The following is a 21665-nucleotide window of genomic DNA, read 5'->3' on the forward strand; positions in this document are numbered from 1 at the left end:
TTAAGTATAGTAACTTTTGACTTTGTATAAATTTTTGAAGAAGATAATTAAGAGGAAGACAGAAAGAGAAATGCAAAAAGGAACATGATGGGCATGAGCATGAATCAATGTGTAATATTTAATTGTTTGTAGCTACCAACTAAAAAAGATGAGCAACAGAGCCAATGGGGTAAAAAAAAAAAAGCACAGAAAAATATTTAAAAACTAGTGTTACATTAGGGAGTGGGTCATATAAACTATTAGGACCAAAAGCACTAGTATGAAACGGTAATCCTAGGTTTCCCAGAAAATGTTTAATAGTAAAAAGTGGGGGTTTTAGTGAGGCTTTTGAAGCTAAGTAAAAATCCAAAGGATGCCATTTTTTTTTCTTTTGAAAGCAATCCACCAAAACTCAGGTTAACTACTTTGATCCCTACACAAAAAAAAAAAAAAAAAAAAAGAAAAAAAAAAGAGAGAGAGTAGAGCAAAGAGTGATCCTTTTGTGTTTTGCCTCATTCATTTGTTGATAAGATTAAGCATGCATTTGTTAATAAGATTAAGCATGGTACCGTATAAGGCTCTGTACAAACTTTCGAAGAAGAAGATATTAGTAGGAAGACAGAAAAGAATGAAGATGAGGATGAAAGTGAAATGTTTAAATGTATGTTCTTACCAAAACCAACAACAGCAGAGTCACCTCTCTATCTATATCTCTGGAGGGAGGACTGAGAGAGTGTCACTAATGATAACAGAGCAGTGGAGGCAGAGGCAGAGATAGTGTGTACAGTGTGCTTTTTAGTATAAAAATGGAAGGAAGATGCAGAATGAAAAAAAGAGAGTACAGAGTAGAGTAGTAATTATAACAAGGTGGAAGTACCCAGAGACACATAATAGAGAGTCAATATAGTTTAATTAACATACTGATTTAAAGAAACTAAATCAGCCAAGAGATGTAATTTGCGTATCATGCTAACAGCGGTCCCCGTGTGATTCCATCTGCTCTCTAAGGTACAGTGAAACTGCAATTTAGACAAACACCATTAACTCGGGCCTACTGTATACATTATTCTGCTCATCCTCCAGTGTAGGATAAGCCGCCACAAGTCATTCTTTGTAATATAATAACATTATATTATTATATACTATATGTATAATGCAGTAGGATAATATTTAATCAAAGAGAATATAAAAGATAACAACTTAAAATACAAAACTAAATTACATCAATCCAAAGTAGAATTCTATTTAACACAAAATCATCAATCTAAATAATTGATGCAATAAAAAAAATTAAACAAAAAATGAAAAACAAATTGAGAGAGAGAGAAGTAACATTTTTTGTGTGAGAAAAGTATGCATAGAATGAAAAATAAAATGTCAAATTTATAGTAAGATGTTGAGAATAAGAAAAGTCAAAATAAAAGAATATAAAAAGATAAAGAAAGAATGATATTGAGGTAGAAAATAATGCGGAGATGAAGAGGTAAAAGGGAGGGAGTTTTAATTTTTAAATAATGGAGTTTTTAAGCCACCTTAAATGAGAAAATGTTTAAAAATATATATAAGAAAAATTGGAAACAAAAAATGATGACATGACTACTGATGTGGCTCAACGTGAGTGTAACAATATTAAATACTACGCTTCACCTTTTAGTAATATATAGATATAGATGTGTGGCACTGATATTAGTGGTATGTATCTCACATGTATGTCAATAGCATTTCTCAATATGTCATTCTCATCAATATATATATAAAAGCAGAGACCTCATTTTGTGAGGGTCTAAGCTTTTGCCAAGTGGCACCTCCTATGAAGTTTCTCTACAATCATCCAACTCTCCCATTAATTAATTGAGTTTACACCACAACTCTCTCTCTTCTTCATGTCTTTTAGTATACCAAATGTTTTAGTTTTTTTTCTTTTTTAATAAAAAAGGAGACTAATAACAAGTGAGATTGAGATAGATAATCTTATAGCATTTCTATTGCCTAAATTACACTAATCCATATCTTTTATTTACTATAATCATTATTATTTATTTTATTCTATGGGAATCCTTATTATTTTATGATGATGAATTTACATACAAACATCTCATAAACAAAGTTTTCCTCCTCTGTTAGTCTTTTGTTTTTTTTTTTTAGTATGACAAGTTTTTACGTTAGTTATATAAAAAGTTTCTACCTTTATGATTGTATAGATGCATTAATCACAACTTGCCTCCAAAATAACGTTTTGGTTTTTGCCTTTTTGTTTTCAGATTTTGCATATTATCAAAACTTTGCTATAATGATTAATGTAGGATTCTAAACCTTTGACTCCCCCAACCTCTCTCACGCTTTGCCTTCCCCTCTCAACTTTGACCATATGCTTCCATTCTCTTTCTCTCTTTAAAAAAAAAAAAAACCTTTAATAGTAAAATTTCCTAAACTACTGCTACTCTCAAATTTTGTTTCCATACTTATAATTTTTTAAAACACCGGGCCAATGGAAGAAACCTATTGCTCTTGTGATCTTTTGTTGTAGCCAGTGGCTATCCATCGCACATTAAGTGACCTTGACATGTATGAATTCAAGTTATCTTTTGTTACTTTCAAAAATTCATTTCTTCACTTACAATCGGTAGGGTTAAGATCGTGAGATTCTATGTTTTGCTATTTTCTTTTATAGGTTGTGTTATTGTGTATATCGATTTCCAAAAGATGCTTGAAGTCTAGAACTGAGAAGTCGATAATTGTTTATTTAGTGTAAAAGTCTCATTGTCATTATCCTTTCAAAATTGTTTAATCTTAGCATATGACTTGAGTAGACTGGTCTTTTCAAAATAAACAAGAGCTAAACATGTTGTAAATCATAAATTGGATTATAGGGATCAAGCAGTTATCATCTAGGTTTTTTTTTTTTTTTAATACAAAATAAAAATCCTACTCTAACCAAATCTAAGTGTATATGTGTGTGAAGCTCTCTTTTGGAGACTTTAGTCCCGACCCTTGCCCCCATACATCATACCCCACCCCACAAGTACTAATATTTGTGGAGTGACAATCATACCAAGGGTGTGCGGTGGTACGGTGGAGGGGATTTAGTCAATGGCAATTGAATTTGCAGAGGAAAAATAACACAACTATTCAATTTGCATTAGACTCCAAAGCTTCTTTCTCGAGTAAGTTTCTTGATATTTCAATGAAGAAATACAAATTGACGTTTTTCCTACAATGAATTGAGTTTTGGGTTAATGGTTTTTTTTTTTTTTTTTGAGTTTTGGTTTAATGGTGATTGTATAATTCTATATGTTGTGTGTACTTTCTTTTCTATGAATTTCAATAATGTATAAATTGAGGATTTTAGCATTTGGTTCATAAAGTTTTTTTTTTTTTTTTTTTAATTCTAAATTTCATCTCTATTTCATTATTTTGTTTAGCTTTTGTCACTTTTTATAATGAACTCATTACTAACACAGTTCTATGACAATTATGATCTAATATATGTACAACATTCTCCAAACTTATCTTATATAAAACATTATAATATTATCTGTGCATCGCACGGGCAACTTACTAGTTGTCATTAAGAGTAGAGTACGTTGTTGAATCAATGTTTGTTTGTTTATGATCTCTGCCTCTCTACTCTTTACTCTCTACTAGTATGAGATTAGATAAAAGAGAAATGTATGCAAGTCGTGACCCACATACACAAGCCGAGGCTTACTTTGGTCTTTTTATTTCTAAAAATAGATTTTTGCTTATTCAAAATGTTGTATTTTCCATTTTAACACTCTTCAAGTCAACTTAATATTTGATTGGGCTCTAAACTAGCCTTGGGCCTCAAAGTTCGAGTATCATTGGAGAACGGAGGTCCGAGTCATAAAGAGTACAAAATACGGTGTCTACAATGCCCAATATAAGTGATTAACCAATTTTCATTGCATGCATATTCAAATAGCAATAAATGAATATAAAAGCAATGTAAAGTGCGGAGCCAAAGAAGGGAAGCAAACCAAAGATAACACCAGATGTATTATTGAAAAGAAAATCAAAGTCCTCGATCAAAAACCTCTTCGTAGCACCACTGCTAAATCTCCACTAGTAAATAGTTGCAATACAAGCTTCTTAAAGACCATCCAGGCTTAAAGTTCCCTCAATACTTGAGTCCTCCAAACTCCAACTAGAACCCAAGTTATTGGAGTTCTTTCTTCAATTAATATTGGAGTTTATGCATAACAGTAAGCCACCGAGACCTCTTGGATTTGAGGAGTACCTTCTCCAATAATTTCCTGTACCAATCACTCAAAGGTAATACGGAGTGTTTGGAAAATCACCTCTCAAGATATGGAAATGGTGAGAGGGAAAGAGAAGAGAAAAGGCTATGGATTTAGTCAGAGAATATGGGTTTTCTCTCTCTCAAAAGATGAGCACAATAAACTCTCACAAAGGTTCACAATATGCTCTTTAGGGTTTTCTCTCTAGCTCTCTTACAGATTGGAATGAGTTGTTTTCTGGATAAGAATGACCTGGCTGCGGATAAAAATGTAGCACTTGAGCAGGTCACGAATTGCATAAATACAAATGCTTCATTTTTCTGCCACGTGTCCACCTCACAGCCTAGGACGCAGCTTGCACTCAGTTGCAACTTGAACTACTCAACAACAGCAACCAAGGCTCAAGTAAATCTGCCCCAATACATTGTAATGCCCAAAAGTACATCAAAATTAAGCAGATTTACAAGTAAATTTGCCATGAAATAAAGCCAACAAAACATGGAAGATCAACAAGAAGAGAATATGGTTCAATGGTTTTTTCTTCTTCTTAGATTGGACTAATGGTGGAAATTGAAGAGGGAATAGAGAAATAAGTATTTACACCATATGAGATCCTTTGGAAAGTGTTCAAAATGAATATGAAACCACAACATGATAATGTCAATAACACATGCTACCTACCGACCTTGAACCATTGTAATAGTAACATTGTTAACCGAGCATTTTTTTTGGCTAAGTTTAGAAGACTCTGTATCTAACCCAATCTGCCTTTCAGTAAATGGTGGCTGATTTGGATGAGGAAGATCAACAATTTCACTTTTAAGCATTGAAATTACAGTAGATACAGTCGGTCTATCTTTGGCAAATTCTTGCACACACAACAGGCCAACATGAATACATCTCAAAATCTCCATTTCATAGCATGGTTCAAATATGATTGGGTCAATTAAGGCCCCAATGTTGTCTGCTTTCCACAATTTCCATGCCTGGAGACATAAAAAGAACACTAAAATTCTTAGCATCAAACTTAGGAGAAACAAGCATTGGAGGTAGTAAAAAAAATAAGGGAATGAGATAAGGATGAGTTACATGTCCTAAAAGGCTCATAGATTGCTTATCATGATAAAAGCTTGAGTTCCTTCTTCCACTAAGTATCTCTAGTAACAACACTCCAAAGCTAAAGACGTCTGATTTATCTGAAAATCGCCCTTCCATTGCGTATTCAGGAGACATATAGCCACTAAATTTCAACAAAATACAGCCAAATATTATCATCTATAATATTTGTATTAGTATCAAATTGAATTGGCCAATCCAAAAGGTACTTACTAAGTTCCAACGACCCTATTAGTAGTGGCCTGGTCTTCATTACTTCCAAAAATTCGGGCCATACCAAAATCTGATATTTTTGGATTTAAATCTTTATCCAACAAGATGTTACTTGCCTTTAGATCTCTATGAATAATTCTTAATCTAGAATCCCTATGAAGATATAGCAGACCTCGACCAATTCCTTCTATAATGTTGAAGCGTTTTCTCCAATCTAGCAGTTTTTGTTTGTGTGAATCTATTGAATTTAAACAAAAGAAACAATAGAAAGAAAGTGAGGGTTAAACTTACAAGGTGAATGAACAAGAAGAAAAAGTTCATTTGGTTGAAGTCATCAAAAAACTTTTTCAAGTGAAGTACCACAACAAAGAATATTGTTCGATTGTCTCAAAATACACTACTTTTGTCCACAATTTTTTTTTTAAATAATGTAAAATGTCATAAGAAATTATATCAAAATGAACTAACCGAAGAGAAATGCATCCAAACTTTTGTTTGGCATGCATTCATAGATTAGCATCCTCTCTTCTCTTTCAACACAACAGCCAAGGATCCTAACAAGATTCCGATGTTGGAGCTTAGAAATTACTAGCACTTCATTCATAAACTCTTCCAACCCTTGTTCGGAAGTTTTGGAAAGTCTTTTTATTGCAATTACTTGAGCATCTGACAATTTTCCCTACAAACAAACAACAAATCCTAAGTACATATTCACATTATTAGACAAGAAACTCTATAAGAGCAATCATTACTCTGTAAACGGGACCAAATCCACCCTGCCCAAGCTTGTTAGATTCATGGAAGTCGTTTGTTGCACTCGCTAGCTTCACAAAATCAAATAGTGGCAGTTCCTGGCCTTTAACTTGGTTCAGATTGTCTCCAAGCATGTCTTCACTTGGAAATTTTTTATGTGCTTCTCTGTTTAACATTAACATCCCCTTCGCTTTCTTTCTCCTTGCTGATTTCCACTACATTTGTGAGTATACTCTAATTTATAGCAACATTTCCTAGTACATTGTTTTAGTTCTAGTCTGAATATTACCTTTGTGTTTAGCCATCCACCTCCACAATAAGTACATGAAGATTGAAATAAAAAACGTTCCTATAATCACTGTAATAGTGACAATTTTCCTCACATCTCCATCTGTATCTGTGAATCAAAAAATTGTAATTACGTTTTTTTTTTTTTTTTTCATTTGGGGTTCAAATAAATTGTATTTGACAAGAATTTTATTATCTTAGAGGGGGGGGGGGGGGGGGGTTTGGGTGCATGATTTGAAGCATAAGATAAATATATATATTGACATCAAGCATAAGATAAATTTTTGACAGAAAGCAAAACATCTCACCAAGTTCCAAATGGGCAACACGAATATAAAGATCAACTCCAGTGCCGTAAGAGATTTTCTGTGTGTCAATTAAGCTTCGAGTCCATGTCATACAATCTGTGCCAGAATCAAATGCATAAGCTATACAAGAACAATTCTGTAAACACTGCTGCCTGCATTCATCTTCCTGAGCAGCTGACCATTCTTCAAAGTTTGGCACCTTCATCATCGTCAATTTCAAAAATGCATCCATTTTGCCAGATTCACCACTGGTGTTCAACCTCCCACACTGTAACGGTGTCCTCCTCACACATCCACTAGTCCAATTTTGTCTATTCCATTCTTCTGTGTTCTTTGGCTTAAACCCCTCTAAACAACTGCAAATTGGGGAACTCATTGAGTTACAGCTTCCAAATGCACCACATGTACCATAAACATCACACACACTGTTAATAGCTTTCCACACAGCCTTCCAATCCTCCTTCTCACTATCCCAATATCTTCCCTCTGTATTTCCTTGCGTAGTCAGGACAAAGTGTGAAGAATGAAAGAGAAAAGATGAAACTAAATAGGTAGTTCCATCTTGGTTTTGTACGATACTAGTAGTGTCATGAAGTGGAGGATATTTTTGTGATCCAATAAACTGGTGACCATCCCATGGACCACTGCGGAAATATGGCCTACCATCTTTCCAAATGAATGCCTGAGGAAGACTTTTACGATAAATTTCGCCAGTGAAGCTTCCAATGGATGGATCAGAAGGGCTTTTCCATGATGTCAACTGAACTTTCTCACCTGTTCTTTTATTAGTACTAAGTTTCATCTCGGGTAACAATGTATGAGAAGGATGGTTGAAACTCTCCCATAGGATTGTCCCTGTAGTGTTTTCTTTTAAGACAAGGTTCCCCAAATCTAAAAGCTGGGCGCTTGAATTGGCAAAAGAGTTGTTAACATTCGATGACCAAAGAATCTCCTTTTGTCCATTTAATACTACAAGGTTGCCGTCCTCAGATATAGTAAGAACTCCAGAGGAATCGTTGAGGGGTTTCTGTCTGTTTGCTACCCATACGAATGTGAATGCAGAAATGTTGGTATACCATATCCCTAGGTAGCGGTTGGTAGAATTCACTGGGCTGAAGAATCCCAGTTTGAAAACACTTCCATTGGAAATCATGTAGTCAGAGTCTTTGTCTTTGATGAATTGAGAAGATCTGATGGTGTCTACAGCAACAACGCCCAAGTTTAAACAAAGGCAACAGAGGACAGACAAGAAGTTACCCTTGCTAAGACGTCCCATAACTTCGTTTGAACCTACTTTGTGTGAGAATTCAGTAAAGGGATCGGGGAGGCCTTGTTTATCTAACTGTTTATGGTGAATCTGCTTTCATTTCTTCTCTGCATCACAAAGTTGGAAATCATGATTTCTATGCAAAAGTGGCTTATCCAAAGTGTGTGTGACACTCACTGAGTCTAAAATCGCAAAAAATAAGTCAAGTCTTTGTCCCTAGTGTAGCATGTCTGTTACAGTAACAGACATGCAACTCCAGACAATCGAGAGCAACATCGCAAAAAATAAGTCAAGTCTTTGTCCCTAGTGTAGACTTCAATTAGCTTATATCTCATTCTCTTCTCTTGCCCAAAAAATACGGTTGAATACAGAGGCAAAGGTGGTCCTGAAATTTTTTTTTTTTTTTTTATATATATAATAATTTAAAAAAATTTATTTGTCCACCCTTCAAAAAAATTTGAGAACACTCTTAGTTTTTTTATGCCAATAAAATTAAATTTTGCTTCATAATTTGTTCTACATTTAGTGGATAAATGATTGATTGGTTGTGTACATTGAAAAAGTATGTAACTTGTAGTATTAATGAGACTATCATGCATTGATTTCAAAATATGAAAACTTATAGAAGACAATTGTAAACTTTATATATTTGTGTATTTTTTTTTATTGTTGTTGTTATCAATATATAAACTTTTCTTTGTATTAGATTCTATAATTTATGCTTTTTAAGGAACACTCTGAGAAAAATTCTTGGAACCGCCACTGGTTGAATATATATTTGAGGAGCAAGGACTACAGCTAAAATTAAGGAGAGATTTATATTTTTATTTTCCTAAAATGTGGAGGAGGATGATTTGATTTAAAATTGAAATCTTTATGTAACAAAAAAAAAATAGTTATATTGAACTAAAAAGCTCTTGACTAAATTGAAAAAAGAATACCACTCACTATTTGTACTAGTTAACGGGAAATTATTGCCTAGTCACGAACTACAAGGTTAACATGCTAATTTTTTATTTTTGAGAGATGGTTTTAACCTATGACATCTGCTCCTGATGATAATTTTGGATTAAGGGAAAGTAGAGTAGAGTTGAATGAAAATAAACTAATTTTAAATCAACTCTACTCTACTCCTCTCTCCCCTCAATTCAAACGGAACAAAATATCTAAGTATAACATTAGCATATTCCTATTTAATGCAGGCCATTCTGGTAACAAAAGTGCAAATAAATAATAATCAAAGACTCCATCTTATCCCAAAATCATTACTTATTTTGGATAAAGACAATTGGTTTTTCCAACTGTATTGGGTATTGGGTTAGGTGGATTGAATTAAGTTTGTAGCTGACCACCGAAAGTGGATTGCATACGTACCTCGGCTAGTGGAATAGTTTGTAATGTCAGATTCTATCTTTTATTTATAAATTGGCTGCAATCAGTCCACACTGGTATAATTATTAATTATCAGCTGGATACTTAGAGTGGGACTCACTGAGCTCCTCTTCAATTTTGAATGGAATTTGCTATACCATGTAACAAATGTCACAAAATATATAAACAACAGCTTCTAAAGGTCACTTTGTTGATAGCTTTTTAGCGACTTGCTTATTAAAGATTATTAACACTAGCACTTCTTTTATCAGCAATATTATCTTAGGATATTAGCCATCAGAAAAATGAAATTTAACAAAAGCATCTGCGTATACAAATCAATTTTGCCACTCACACATGCAATTTACATACTCTTGAAATCAAAACCTGTCCCTACAGCAATAAACGTTTTATCCAGGCATTCACATTTAAACAACAAACTCTTTGGAATGAACTTACAGATATACATAAAAGCATTTGCCTAATTTCCTGTTCATGTGTCACTGCTTGACATTGTTTCTTCTTGACATCCATGACATGCTATGTTCATGATTTTGAATGGAGACACATCTATCATCACTTTTACATCCATGAATTGAGTATAGAGCTTTATAAATAAGGTCAATGATCAGGACAAAGAGAAAGGGAGCTTCATTAATCTGACGTATGCAGGGCCTATCAAGCTTTATCAATTAGCTATCTTGCATCAGAATGTAAGACAAGTTTATTTGAGGTGCAACCCTGCTCAACAATTTTGACCCCTATAAAATGTGCCTCTCCAATAGTTTTACACTGCAAAATTTACAAGCAGGGTCAGTGCTTCAGCACAATGAAGGGGAGAAAATAGAAAAACATATTTATAAGCAAATTGATTATGTTTATTGTTGCAACTCCAACGGAAACTTTTACTTTGAAACCAAAATGATTCTATCAATTTTCCATAGTGGGCTAACTACTATTCTATTGCCCTTTTTCTAGTAAACAACATTAATACACTATACAAGTAAGCTCTTCTAGACACCATTTGAAGATCATTATGGTATTTTGATCCCTCACCCACTGGTTGAAGCAAATCCTCTATAAGGAGTGGAGTACACGATATTGAATATTGTAGCAAATATTTCGTTATGCTGGATTTAAGACCATTTTTGTAATTAAACATTATATGGACTTGCGCCCAAAAGCAAACCAATAATAGTTGGAAAAATTTTACAAAAATGGGCATGATTCAGATTAATCTGCAATTCAAGATCACTGAAAATAAGAGTTTGATATTCTGTTGAATTGGATAACAATATGGAAAAAGGAAGGTTGGACTAGAGCTCTTAATCAGCAATTCAACTATTGCACACACAGCAGGACATAACAGTGGTATAAATGGGTTGTATAAAAGCTAAAGCTGATTATGTGTAGTCAATTTGCCTGAAGGGATCGCCCAGTTAGATATATGCTAAAGATGATTATGGAATTTATAAATTTACACGTTACCCAATCCAAGATGAATGAAAACATAGATAACCACATGCCCATGGGACTTTGTTATTGTTGTATAACTACATGGTAGGAAGATGTTGAGAAATTTTAGTAGTAATAATATAGAAATCACTAATGATAGTTACACATTTATAGTATTTATTTCTTAGGAAATATGAAAAGGCAAATAGAAAAGCAACTCATAAGAAAAGAAGACAAGAATATGTAGTTACCTGTACTAGATAATCTATGCAACACCTGCACCCAGAGTTTATAAGTGGCAGACCGTGCATGAACTCCACAAATAGTATGCGAAATTGGGCTGCAAAAGGAAGATTTGATTACTAAAATACAAAGATCTTTATGAACAGCCACCATAAATACATGTTCAAGATACTTAAAATCCAGAGAAAAAAAAAATGCAAACCATCATCGTAAACAGAATGACTGGAAGAAAACAGAGTACACTAAGGCTATAAAGAATGAAATTGGATGCCATGTTACAGATCATCATCACTATAAAACTCACCCTCATAGCATACAACATCGTTCTCCATGCTTAAAACTTCAAACACGGGTTGTGGTACCAGCTTAATGAGCCTTGTCAGTGATCTAAATCATGAGTGACAAACATACCAACAAATTAATCAATATTTGTTGATTAATATAGAAGAAACTGAACCCAGTGAGGAATTAGATCAATATTTGTAGGAAAATTTTGGGGCAATAGTATTATGTACAAAGGGAAAAATTACTTCTTTGGTAGCTCAGAATCCTTTCTGATATGTCAAGTGATCACCCTCAGAGCTCCCTTGTAAAGTGGGTATTGTTTGGTCGGATAGAGGTGCTATTCATGGTAAAAAACATCAATTAATAGTAACAACACCACCACAGAGAGAAAGAAAAGGCAGGAAGAGTTCTGGACAAACATAATTTGCCTAAAACAGAGGAGGGGGAGAAAGAGAGAAGATTACTTCTGTTTGTCTTGTGTTTTGAAATTACCTCTATCTTGAAGGAAATAAACCAAACTATGGAAAGAACTCCTTTAGTGGGGCATGATTGACATGAAACAGCAAAGAAGTCCCAGTAAACCAATTAGAAATTAATTTCACTTCCACGAATGTTGTTCCAGATAAAGACATTTTGTGCTTGTTACCTAATCCAACTAATGACAATGTATTCATAATATCTTCATCCCTACTGCCGGTCGCTTCTCTTCCATACTTTGAAACACCTCTGGCTCTGAGACAAAGAACGAGCATAAGATATTGACTTACAAACTTGATAAATACCAAATACCCAACCCTACAACATTAGGATTAGATGATTAGCATAGATTTGAGCTATGAGAGCTTCCTTATTTCTTCTTAAAAAAATTGTCACTTGAAAAAAAAAAAGAAAAAAAAAAGTTTCACAGTATCAAAATCATAGACAAGGTTACATAAAGGTGTTAGTAATAAATCATAGACAAGTTTACTTTTCATTTATTATTAAACAAGATGGACTATTATAGAAACCAGCATTCCAGGTTAAACTTGTTTCTGCTGCATCGCAGAAGTGATCCATTTGTACACAAAGCCTTCTGTGTGATGTTTAGATTGGATGAGGCAGAAAGAGAACGGTTCTTTTTTGCAAGATGTTCTTGAATGAGACAGAACATTCAAGGTTGGAAATAGGAGTTAACTACTAAAGAGAACCAGCATCCCAAATTCAGATTGGTTTTTCTGCATCTACCAATTAATGAAATTTTGAATATATACTTGTAATCAAAGGAAAATATGAATGTATTTCAAATCATAGGAACTTACATAGAATGGTATCTAAGCATGTCTCCCATTAATAGGAGCTCGTATACCCTGCCATTACACCACAAATGGTTGTGCACTAGGGGGATTTAACACACATTATCCGATGCATTGCTTGGAACAGTACGTACATGGGATCTGCAACACAAGCAAAAGAAGTCTTATTTTTTGCCCATCAGATTGTAGGAAGAATCACAAAAGAAGCAAATGATATGAAGATAAAAATAAACTAACCTAAAAATTTAAGGCTAATAGCCATCTTCAATTTCATTAAGAGATAATGAGCAGCAAAAAGTTGTGATTACTTCAAAGAACTTCTCATAAACCCCTGCATAATTTTCCTACAATTAAATCATTGGTTCTTATGTTTTCATGTTGTATAAGGACTGAAAACTTCTAAGTGTTGCCAAATGGAAGCTAAGGACCCCAGTTCACCATGTTGTAGTGCAACCAAATTTACTATTACTCAAAAGGGGTGCCTTAAACAGTTGAAATTATTTTATATGTCTTACCAGGACTGAAGGCAAAACAAAGTTAATTGTAGCCAAGTCTTAAAGTTAGAATTAGTTGCTACACAAACACACCTCTTCGAGTTCTTTCTTTACTAACATTCAAAGATGATCTCACAACTACCAGGCATGGCAAACAACACATTTAACGCCAAAGGAAGACAATACATCTTAGCATCCACACCTAAAATTTTGATATATCCAGACTCACATCCTGGAGTAGCTTATTTGCAAAAGAATCCTGCAGGTCTTTGGTGTTCATGCTTACAGAAAAGCTTTTTTCCTGCACTTTTTAGCTATTATTATAACCATGTATCCATTTCCTTTAAGTTATTTCTTCAAATTGTCCTCCAGTTCCTTCAACGTAAAAGGGTGACTCGGGAATCAAGCAGCAGTCCAGATCACTATTAGCAAGACTAGCTTACATTGCTATGAATCCTGCATGAAAATATCTCAACTATCAGATTTAGGTGAAGCTGATTCTAGGAACATTGTTTAAGAATATATGGAAGAGAAATAGGTCAGAAGGATATAAGAACATTAAATGGAAAAAAATAAGAGCATTAGTGACAACACTAATAAAAATTGACCTAGGTTACCAGATGGGCATTTAAGTATTCTTAACATTTGTTCAGATATAAGTCAACATTTCAAAGAGAACAGAGGAAGAAGTTACACCTGAAAGATTTAAATAATAAAAGAACATACTTTATAGTACCATTGATAGCCATAGAGGTTTCTGACTTTTTGTATCATGCTTGGCCAACACATCTCTTTTGGACTAGGTTTGATCTGGTTTCTGCTCAATAGTAGGCTGACTTGTAACTAGCAAATCACCAACCAAGATAATCTCAATCCCATACTCCATAAAAACTTCCCTACAAGTTCAACCTCCTCTTTGGTAAAATATCACCCCCCATGTAGTGCAGGGCGTAAGTGCTGCAAAATTTGAGAAGTAGCAAGGTGTTATAGACAGTCTCATAAGTTCATTGCAGTTGGACACACAGAAACTCTGGTAGGAGCTGGGAAGTCAGTGCTATAATTTTGAAAGTAATCTGCTGATCTCTATTGTGGTTTTACCTGCTCTCAGTTATGCTAAAGTATTATATTATATGCTGAAGTCATTAAGTCTGAGGCAGGGAGGGTTTAGTTGTTTTAATTCTGAGGTGAGAATGAAGATACGAAGCAAAAAAGGGAAGAAAGAACCAAACATCCACAAAAGAAACGAGGCTTTTAAATTCCTCTTCTCTATCTTCATATTTCATTATTCTCCAACTACATGCCCAAAAAAAGAAATTATATGTCAGATTAGTCTAATAAGTACCCAAAATCAAGACAACTTGCAATACCCATATTGATATAATATTGAAACATAAATGAATAATATGAAAACTCAAATTTAATCAAAATATAAATGATATAATATTAATCTACACTACAAAAGCTGCTACATCATTCTCCATTCTTCTTCTTCTTCTTTCCTCTGTCTCTTCCTCTATCTCTTCATTGCTCTTAAAAAATAGATACAAAGCACAAAGGTGGATCTTCTTCTTCAATGCATTCTTGACCTCACCTAAATCTACCACATTTTTCAACCCTACTATTGCAAGTTTCCCTTGAATGTGGTTCAAATTTTCTGATTCTCCCAATTTACATATTTCATCACCCTCACCGCCTACACCTACAGGGAAGTAACTTAATGTTCTAAGACAAATTAATCTCCCAATTCCTTTTGGAAACAATTTTATTCTAATTTCATCAAAATCATCATCAAACAGGCAATTTCTCAAGTTCATCATCTTAAATTAATTAGTTTACCCACCTCCTGAGGTAATTTCTCAAGTTCACTACACTCAGTAACATCCAAACTTTGTAAATTACATATACTTTCTGGAAATTCTTTTAAATCAAAGCAAGATAACTTGAGATATCTTAAATGTATCAATTTTTCCACCTTACTAATTAGAAGTTCCGGAATGAATTCACCTTTCAAATATAAAGAATGTAGACATGTCAAATGGTTGAATAACTTGGGTTCGACAGTCTTAGAAGAAGACAAAAAATTCAAATTGAGTTTAGCACACTACCACTGCAACTGTAAGACCACACCTCCTAATTTCCTGCATGAAACAAGGATTTATTAAAACCACGTGCTATGACTAGCAATTATTTCCGTCTCTATTTTATAATGATCATTTCCATCTCAAGGATAGAGCACAAACCCTAAGAGTGGCAAGGGCGGGATTGATCCTTCTGGTTCTGAAGCAATAGTCAAAGAAATCCAAGAAAAAGGAGAGTTAACAAAGGCTTTAGATCCCTCCTCTCTCTCTCTCTCTCTCTATCCTTCAAAAAAACTCCACTTGTATCTAAAATTCATGATCCCTGACACAAACACACAAAAATTCAATAAAACCAATCAATAAAATGCTAATATATTTTTAACAACTATAATCATTAATCTAAACACAATTGGATTCAAAAAATTGATCCAAGATAAAAATATTAACGCTAACCAGAAATGATAGGCACAAAGTAGCAATAAACACTGATTGAAAATGATAATCATGCAAAGTTATCAAGGAATTTCACCTCATCATTTGTCTTTAAATTCTCTGTCCACTTCAACACCTTCCTTTTACTACCCTGTCCCATAAGATGTATCTGTCTTCTTCAGTGTATGTCAATCATCCTGTACTGTTCAGCTCAGCAAATCACCTACGTTTGACCAAGTTTTCATCTTCACAATCCTATTCAGGTTACAAGCGGTTCCCCCTTAACTTCATGTTGGACCTGATAGGCACCCCACCATACCAACTTGCTAAATAAAGCATATTACAATTAATCAAATACTAATTTTCTACAAACTACTCTCAACGCCTTGCTTTTATATTATTTTTAGCTCAGGATAATGGGTGTAGAGATTTTCCATTAACTTTTTTTTTTTTTTTTTTTAATCTTCACCCAAAACAACTTTAATATCATTGCTTAAGCCTTGCTCTTACCATGCTCTCCCCAATGCACCAAAATCATTATTTATCAAATCACGAAAGAAAAAAATAATAATTCAATCTGCTACACAACTAAAAAAAGTGTTAGGGACCTTAAAGATTTCACTAGGTAAAAAAAAAAAGCATGTAAACTGCCAAATCGATGGTTCTTAAGTTTGCACCTTGTACAGAGGCTTTATATTCTCTATTCAAGAACATCTTATATTAGTAAAAAACATGGAAAGAGTTTCCTAAACAAAGGCTTTGTATCTCTCTTTGCTCTCGCCATCATCATTCAAAAAAACTCTACTTGTAGCCAAAAATTAATGATCCCACACATGCCCACACAAAAATTAAATGAAATCAATCAATAAAAAGTTAATATATTTTTAACCGAGTATAATCATTGATCTAAACACACAATGGAATTAGACCAATTAATCCAAGATATATTAAAGGTAACTAGAAATAAGAGACATAAAGTTGCAATATAAACATAGATTTAATGGAATGTTCAAGCAATTTAAAAGGGAATCTGACCTCCTCCTTCATTCTCTTCAAACTTTGTGTCTTTTTCAACTCTCTGCTCTTACTGCCTCAAACCCAGCCCCATCATCTTCCTGATGATTACTGTCCTCAATCTTGTCCACCTCAACCACATCATCATGCATCTACATGCATGTCCAAAAGAAAAGCATACCAGCTATGTCAGATTAGTTTAAATAACCCAAAATGAGCAAAACCCACAAATGACCCATATTATAATAATAATATTAAACAAACAAAAAAATGAAGAAGAAAAATAAAATATAATAGAAGCCATAGCACTGAGAGATTAGAGCAACAAGGATGACAACCCAAACAAGTAGAATGATTTGGTGGCGGTAGTGCGTTTGTGATATTGAGAAAATTTATGAAGGGACGTGGTTGGTATTATAATTAATTGTTTTTGATGGGATAAATTTAGAAGTTAAGTTAATTGCGTCTATTTGCACAAATCCATATATGTATTTACATATTTCATAGGATAGTTTTGCAAGAAAAGAAGAGTTACCTCTGAATCTGCACTGGCTCTAAGTTGACCGTCTCTTTGCACGTGCTTACCATTAATTACGATGTTTGGAATGTGAGAAATGTTGGGCCAGTAATCTCCTATCCCTCTTTCGCAACGCTGCTTGAGAATTAGACATTGATAGATATCCAATTCCTGTAACGGTGTATTACGCAGGTAGTCTGGCAAACACTTTAGATTGCCGCAGTACCAAATTTGCAAGGAATGAAGAAGTGGCATTATTTTTATTTTTGGAGTATTATTAGCACTATTATCTTTTTCTTCTTCTTCTTCTATTGTTCCTCCCATCCCAGTCCATTCTTCCCACTCCCACAAACAAGAGTTACCTCTAAATCTGCACTGTCTCTAAGTTGACCGTCTCTTTGCACGTGCATATGATTAATTACGATGTTTGGAATGTGAGAAATGTTGGGCCAGTAATCTCCTATCCCTCTTTCGTAACGCTGCTCGAGAATTGGACAAACATATATTTCCAATTGCTGTAATGGAGTATTACGCAGGTAGTCTGGCAGACACTTTAGATTGTAGCAACCCCCAATTTGCAAGGAATGAAGAAGTGGCATTATTTTAATATTTGGAGTATTATTAGTAACAAAAGCATTAGCACTATTATCTTTTTCTTCTTCTTCTTCTTCTATTGTTCCTCCCATCCCAGTCCATTCTTCCCACTTCTCCAATCCAGTAAAAATGAGAGATCTAAGGTTTGGGAATATGATGATGTCTTTGCTGTTATTGTTTTTGGATGATTCTGATAATTCTTCTTCTTCTATGTCTATTCCCAAAAATTCATCTCCCACCTTTCGAATCATTGGAGTCCAAGCTATTTGTAATTCTTCGAGCAACGGCAGCTTCCCCAAAGGAGGCAAAAGCTTGAGGTTTGGGCAGTCTCTGATTTCAAGTTTTTTCAAATAGGTCAATTTGGACATCATCCAATTGGGATACATTGTGGTGCCCTTATAGAAATAACCAATTAGTAAAGATTCCAAGCAGGGAGGTGGCTCTAAGGCATTTAGAATGGCTACATCTTTCTCCATTTTTCTTCTTCTTTCTTCCTCCGTCTTAATTTCCTCTTCCTCTGTCTCTTCCTCCGTCTCTTCCTCTTCCTCCTCTTCCTTTTCAAATTCTTCAATTTCCTCTTCCTCTGTCTCTTCCTCTTCCTCGTCTGTCTTATAAAATTCTTCAATTTCCTCTAATGTGTCAAATACTAGATACAAATCACGGAGGTGGTTCTTCTTCTTCAATGTATTCTCAATCGCACCAAAATCTACCACATTGTTCAACCCAAGTATCCAAAGTTTCCCTTGAATGTGGTTCAAATATTCTAATTCTCCCAATTTACATATTTCTTCGCCCTTACCTACAGGAAAGTATCCTAATGTTTTAAGACTAGTTAATCTCCCAATTCCCTTTGGAAACGATTTTATTTTACTTTGTTTAAAAAATTCATCAAACAGGAGGTGTCTTAAATTAATTAGTTTACCTATCCCTTGAGGTAATTTCTCAAGTTCCCAACACTCACTAATATCCAAACGTTGTAAATTACATAAATTACATATACTTTCAGGCAATTCTTTTATCTCCTCACAAGATAACTTGAGTAATCTTAAATGTATCAATTTTTCCACCTCATTTGGAAGTTCCAAAATAGACCTACCTTTCAAATCTTCCAAATGTAATGTACGTAGACATGTCAAATGGTTGAATAACTTGGGTTGGACAATTGGAGAAGAAATAAAATCCAAATTTAAAAAGCGTAGATTTTTCGCTTCATAGACAAACTCAGGAAATGTTTCTTTAACTATTAATGACAAATGACGAGCCCTCTTAAAGCCTTTCTCAACCTTGTCACCACTATAATTGATTTTGAAGCACACATCTTTTGCCATTGATTCTGCAAAGTCATGCACAATATCGTGCATTTTGCAACTTACAATTTTACCATCATTACTATCTTTCTTAAAGTCTTGAAAGAAAGAGTACATGGCTAACTTTTCAAAGTAGTGCTCTGCTCTGACTTCCATCTCCATATTTTCTTTTGAGTTAATATATCCTTGTGCCATCCAATTGATAATTAACTCAAATTTATTGAATTGATAATTTTTTGGAAAGACAGCACAAAATAAGAAACATTGTTTCTCTGATGGAGACAATTCATAATAACTCAAAAAAAATGGCCCCAAAAGACCATTTTCAATATCTTCTAATTTCCATAAATCATTGTGCAAAACCTTCTCCCACTCTTTTTTACTCATCTTGCCACGTAGGTAACTCCCTAGAATCTTTGCAGCAAGTGGCAAACCTTGACACTTATTTGCTAATTGTTTGCCCATGTCTTCTAAATCCCTATATTGCTCTCCATAATTATCAGAAAATGCTATTTTCTTGATAATCAACCAACAGACATCAGAGGACAATACCCCCAAATTGATTATGAGAGAACTCTCCATCATGTTTGCAACCCTAGTTTTACGTGTGGTCACTAGAATTCTACTACCTTCGGCACTACATTTGAGTGCATTTCTGAAGGGCTCCCATTTTGTGGAGTCTTCAGTCCACACATCATCTAGGACAAGAAAGAACCTCTTTCCCTCAATCAAACTATAAAGTTTATTTAACAAACTTTGTAATTCAGTAGCGCTGGGAGATGGACCCTCAAGAGATTCAATGATTGCTTTGGCAACCTTGCACTGATCGAAAGGATCAGAAACACAAACCCACGTTCTTTTATCAAAATGGGCCTTCACCTCACTATGATTATAGGCTATTTGGGCAAGAGCAGTTTTTCCCAGACCTCCCATGCCCACCAAAGATATGACATGGGGTTTTCTTTCCTTTGGACTACCCTTGCCTAAGAGGACACTCAGTAGGTCATCCCTATATGTATCACGACCAATTATATCGGACTCATCCACAAAGGACGTAGTTATTGGTCGCACAACTACTTCAGGTTGCCTGTTAAAGTCAATCCCATACTTCTCTCTGTCATTGAAAATCTTATCTAATTTTTCATTCAGTTTTTCAATCTTGTGACCAAGATCATGACGCGGTGGAAGGTTAAAACAACATGATGGAGATGGGAAAAAGGAGCATACCTTCTTCTTCACAACAGCTGGAGCATTAATATCAGCTGGTTGTCCTTCTTCTTTCTCTATCTCTGCTTTGATCCTTGCTGTGTTCCAGGTGTCCAAAACGTCATCCATCTCGTAGTATCTGTCTTGGAGCTGCTCTAGCCAAAGCTTCTCAGTATCCAGCTTCACTGCATGTCTTTTATCGGCATCATCCAGCATTGCCTTGATGATTCCAAGCTTGTCTTGAAGCTTTTGGACTTCATCATCAACGCCAACAAGCAACTTGATCTCTTGTTTAGCCAGCTGAACAGACATTGAAGCCAACTGCTTAAAGAGATCAGTAAGTAGTGCATCAGCTGCCATAGTTGGAGACTGAAAGTTAAGTTGGGTTGACAATAGAATACAACAGAAAGAGATTAATTAGCAAGTGCGCTGAAAGAGGTGAAGGTAAATTAATTAGAGGTGTTGTCAATATTCATTCATTTCCAGCTTTTATAATGAATTCGAAAGCCCAACGAATATCACTCGGGCACTCAACATTGATTAATTGTAGGGACAACTTGTCATTGCATATTGGCATAAAGTGTCAAACGATATCTTTGACACTGAATGAAGTAAAGCACAAACAATGAGAGAGAATGCAAAGAAATAAGAAGAAACGAATCAATGGAACTTCTGGTGGGTGTTGTTAAGAGAGGAACATTTACACAAGGAAGATTATAAGCAGCCTTGCTTCTTGTCTTGATAGAATATTTACATTTCTAGTTTTAGTGTTAGCTTGAAAAAGAGGCTATAAGATTATTCTTTGTACTTTAAAAAAGCTTGATGCTTTGTCTATACAAAGAAAAGCACAACCACAGAAAGAAGGCAAAGAGCAAAAGAAGAAAAGAATAAGTGAAAGCCAAGGGACGACCTTAATTACTATGTGCTCAAGCTATGCCCTTATAAAATGTACATTTACGCAAGGGTTATTATAAGCCTTGCTTCTTGTTTTATTATAGAATATATTTATGCTTCTAGTTTTAGTGTTAGTTTCAAAAAGAGACTATATGATAGCTTACTTTTTTGAAAGCTTGATCAATGCATTGCCCATACAAATGGGCTGTGATCTTATCTATATCTATATATTACTAAAAGCTGAAGCGTAGCGTTTAATGTTGCTACGCTCACGTTAAGCCACGTCAGCAGCCATGTAAT

The 21665-nt window shown here is 34.5% G+C and overlaps 2 protein-coding genes across 16 annotated transcripts; both read right to left on the reverse strand.

Annotated features, from left to right (window-relative positions):
• Window positions 1-4837: 4837 nt before the first annotated feature.
• On the reverse strand, window positions 4838-8330 carry LOC142634405 (G-type lectin S-receptor-like serine/threonine-protein kinase At1g11300). The gene is made up of 7 exons (XM_075808691.1): window positions 6917-8330; window positions 6610-6717; window positions 6320-6525; window positions 6036-6246; window positions 5568-5805; window positions 5328-5478; window positions 4838-5224 (listed from the first exon to the last, which is right to left on the reverse strand). Exons 1-7 carry the CDS (start codon window positions 8190-8192, stop codon window positions 4916-4918), a joined length of 2499 nt encoding a protein of 832 aa, XP_075664806.1. The 5' UTR covers window positions 8193-8330; the 3' UTR covers window positions 4838-4915.
• Window positions 8331-9829: 1499 nt separating this feature from the next.
• Window positions 9830-21130, reverse strand: LOC142637018 (putative disease resistance protein RGA4). Of its 15 annotated transcripts, none has more exons than XR_012844464.1 (12): window positions 15931-16128; window positions 15564-15723; window positions 15328-15461; window positions 14422-14616; window positions 14050-14280; window positions 13526-13779; window positions 12836-12970; window positions 12030-12269; window positions 11783-11874; window positions 11557-11639; window positions 11261-11349; window positions 9830-10346 (listed from the first exon to the last, which is right to left on the reverse strand). XR_012844464.1 is itself a non-coding variant. In XM_075811310.1 (7 exons), exons 1-2 carry the CDS (start codon window positions 20829-20831, stop codon window positions 16904-16906), a joined length of 3201 nt encoding a protein of 1066 aa, XP_075667425.1. In that variant the 5' UTR covers window positions 20832-21130; the 3' UTR covers window positions 13630-13779; window positions 14050-14616; window positions 15328-15461; window positions 15564-15723; window positions 15931-16131; window positions 16869-16903. The 15 variants fall into 15 exon arrangements, 1 of the variants encoding a protein (XP_075667425.1); XR_012844470.1 differs by adding an exon at window positions 13067-13160 and having other exon boundaries at window positions 13553-13779; window positions 14050-14616; XR_012844462.1 differs by having other exon boundaries at window positions 12030-12070; window positions 12184-12269; window positions 14050-14616.
• Between the last annotated feature and the right edge of the window lie 535 nt (window positions 21131-21665).

This window comes from Castanea sativa, chromosome 5, assembly GCF_040712315.1.
Source record: "Castanea sativa cultivar Marrone di Chiusa Pesio chromosome 5, ASM4071231v1".
NCBI lineage: Eukaryota > Viridiplantae > Streptophyta > Magnoliopsida > Fagales > Fagaceae > Castanea > Castanea sativa.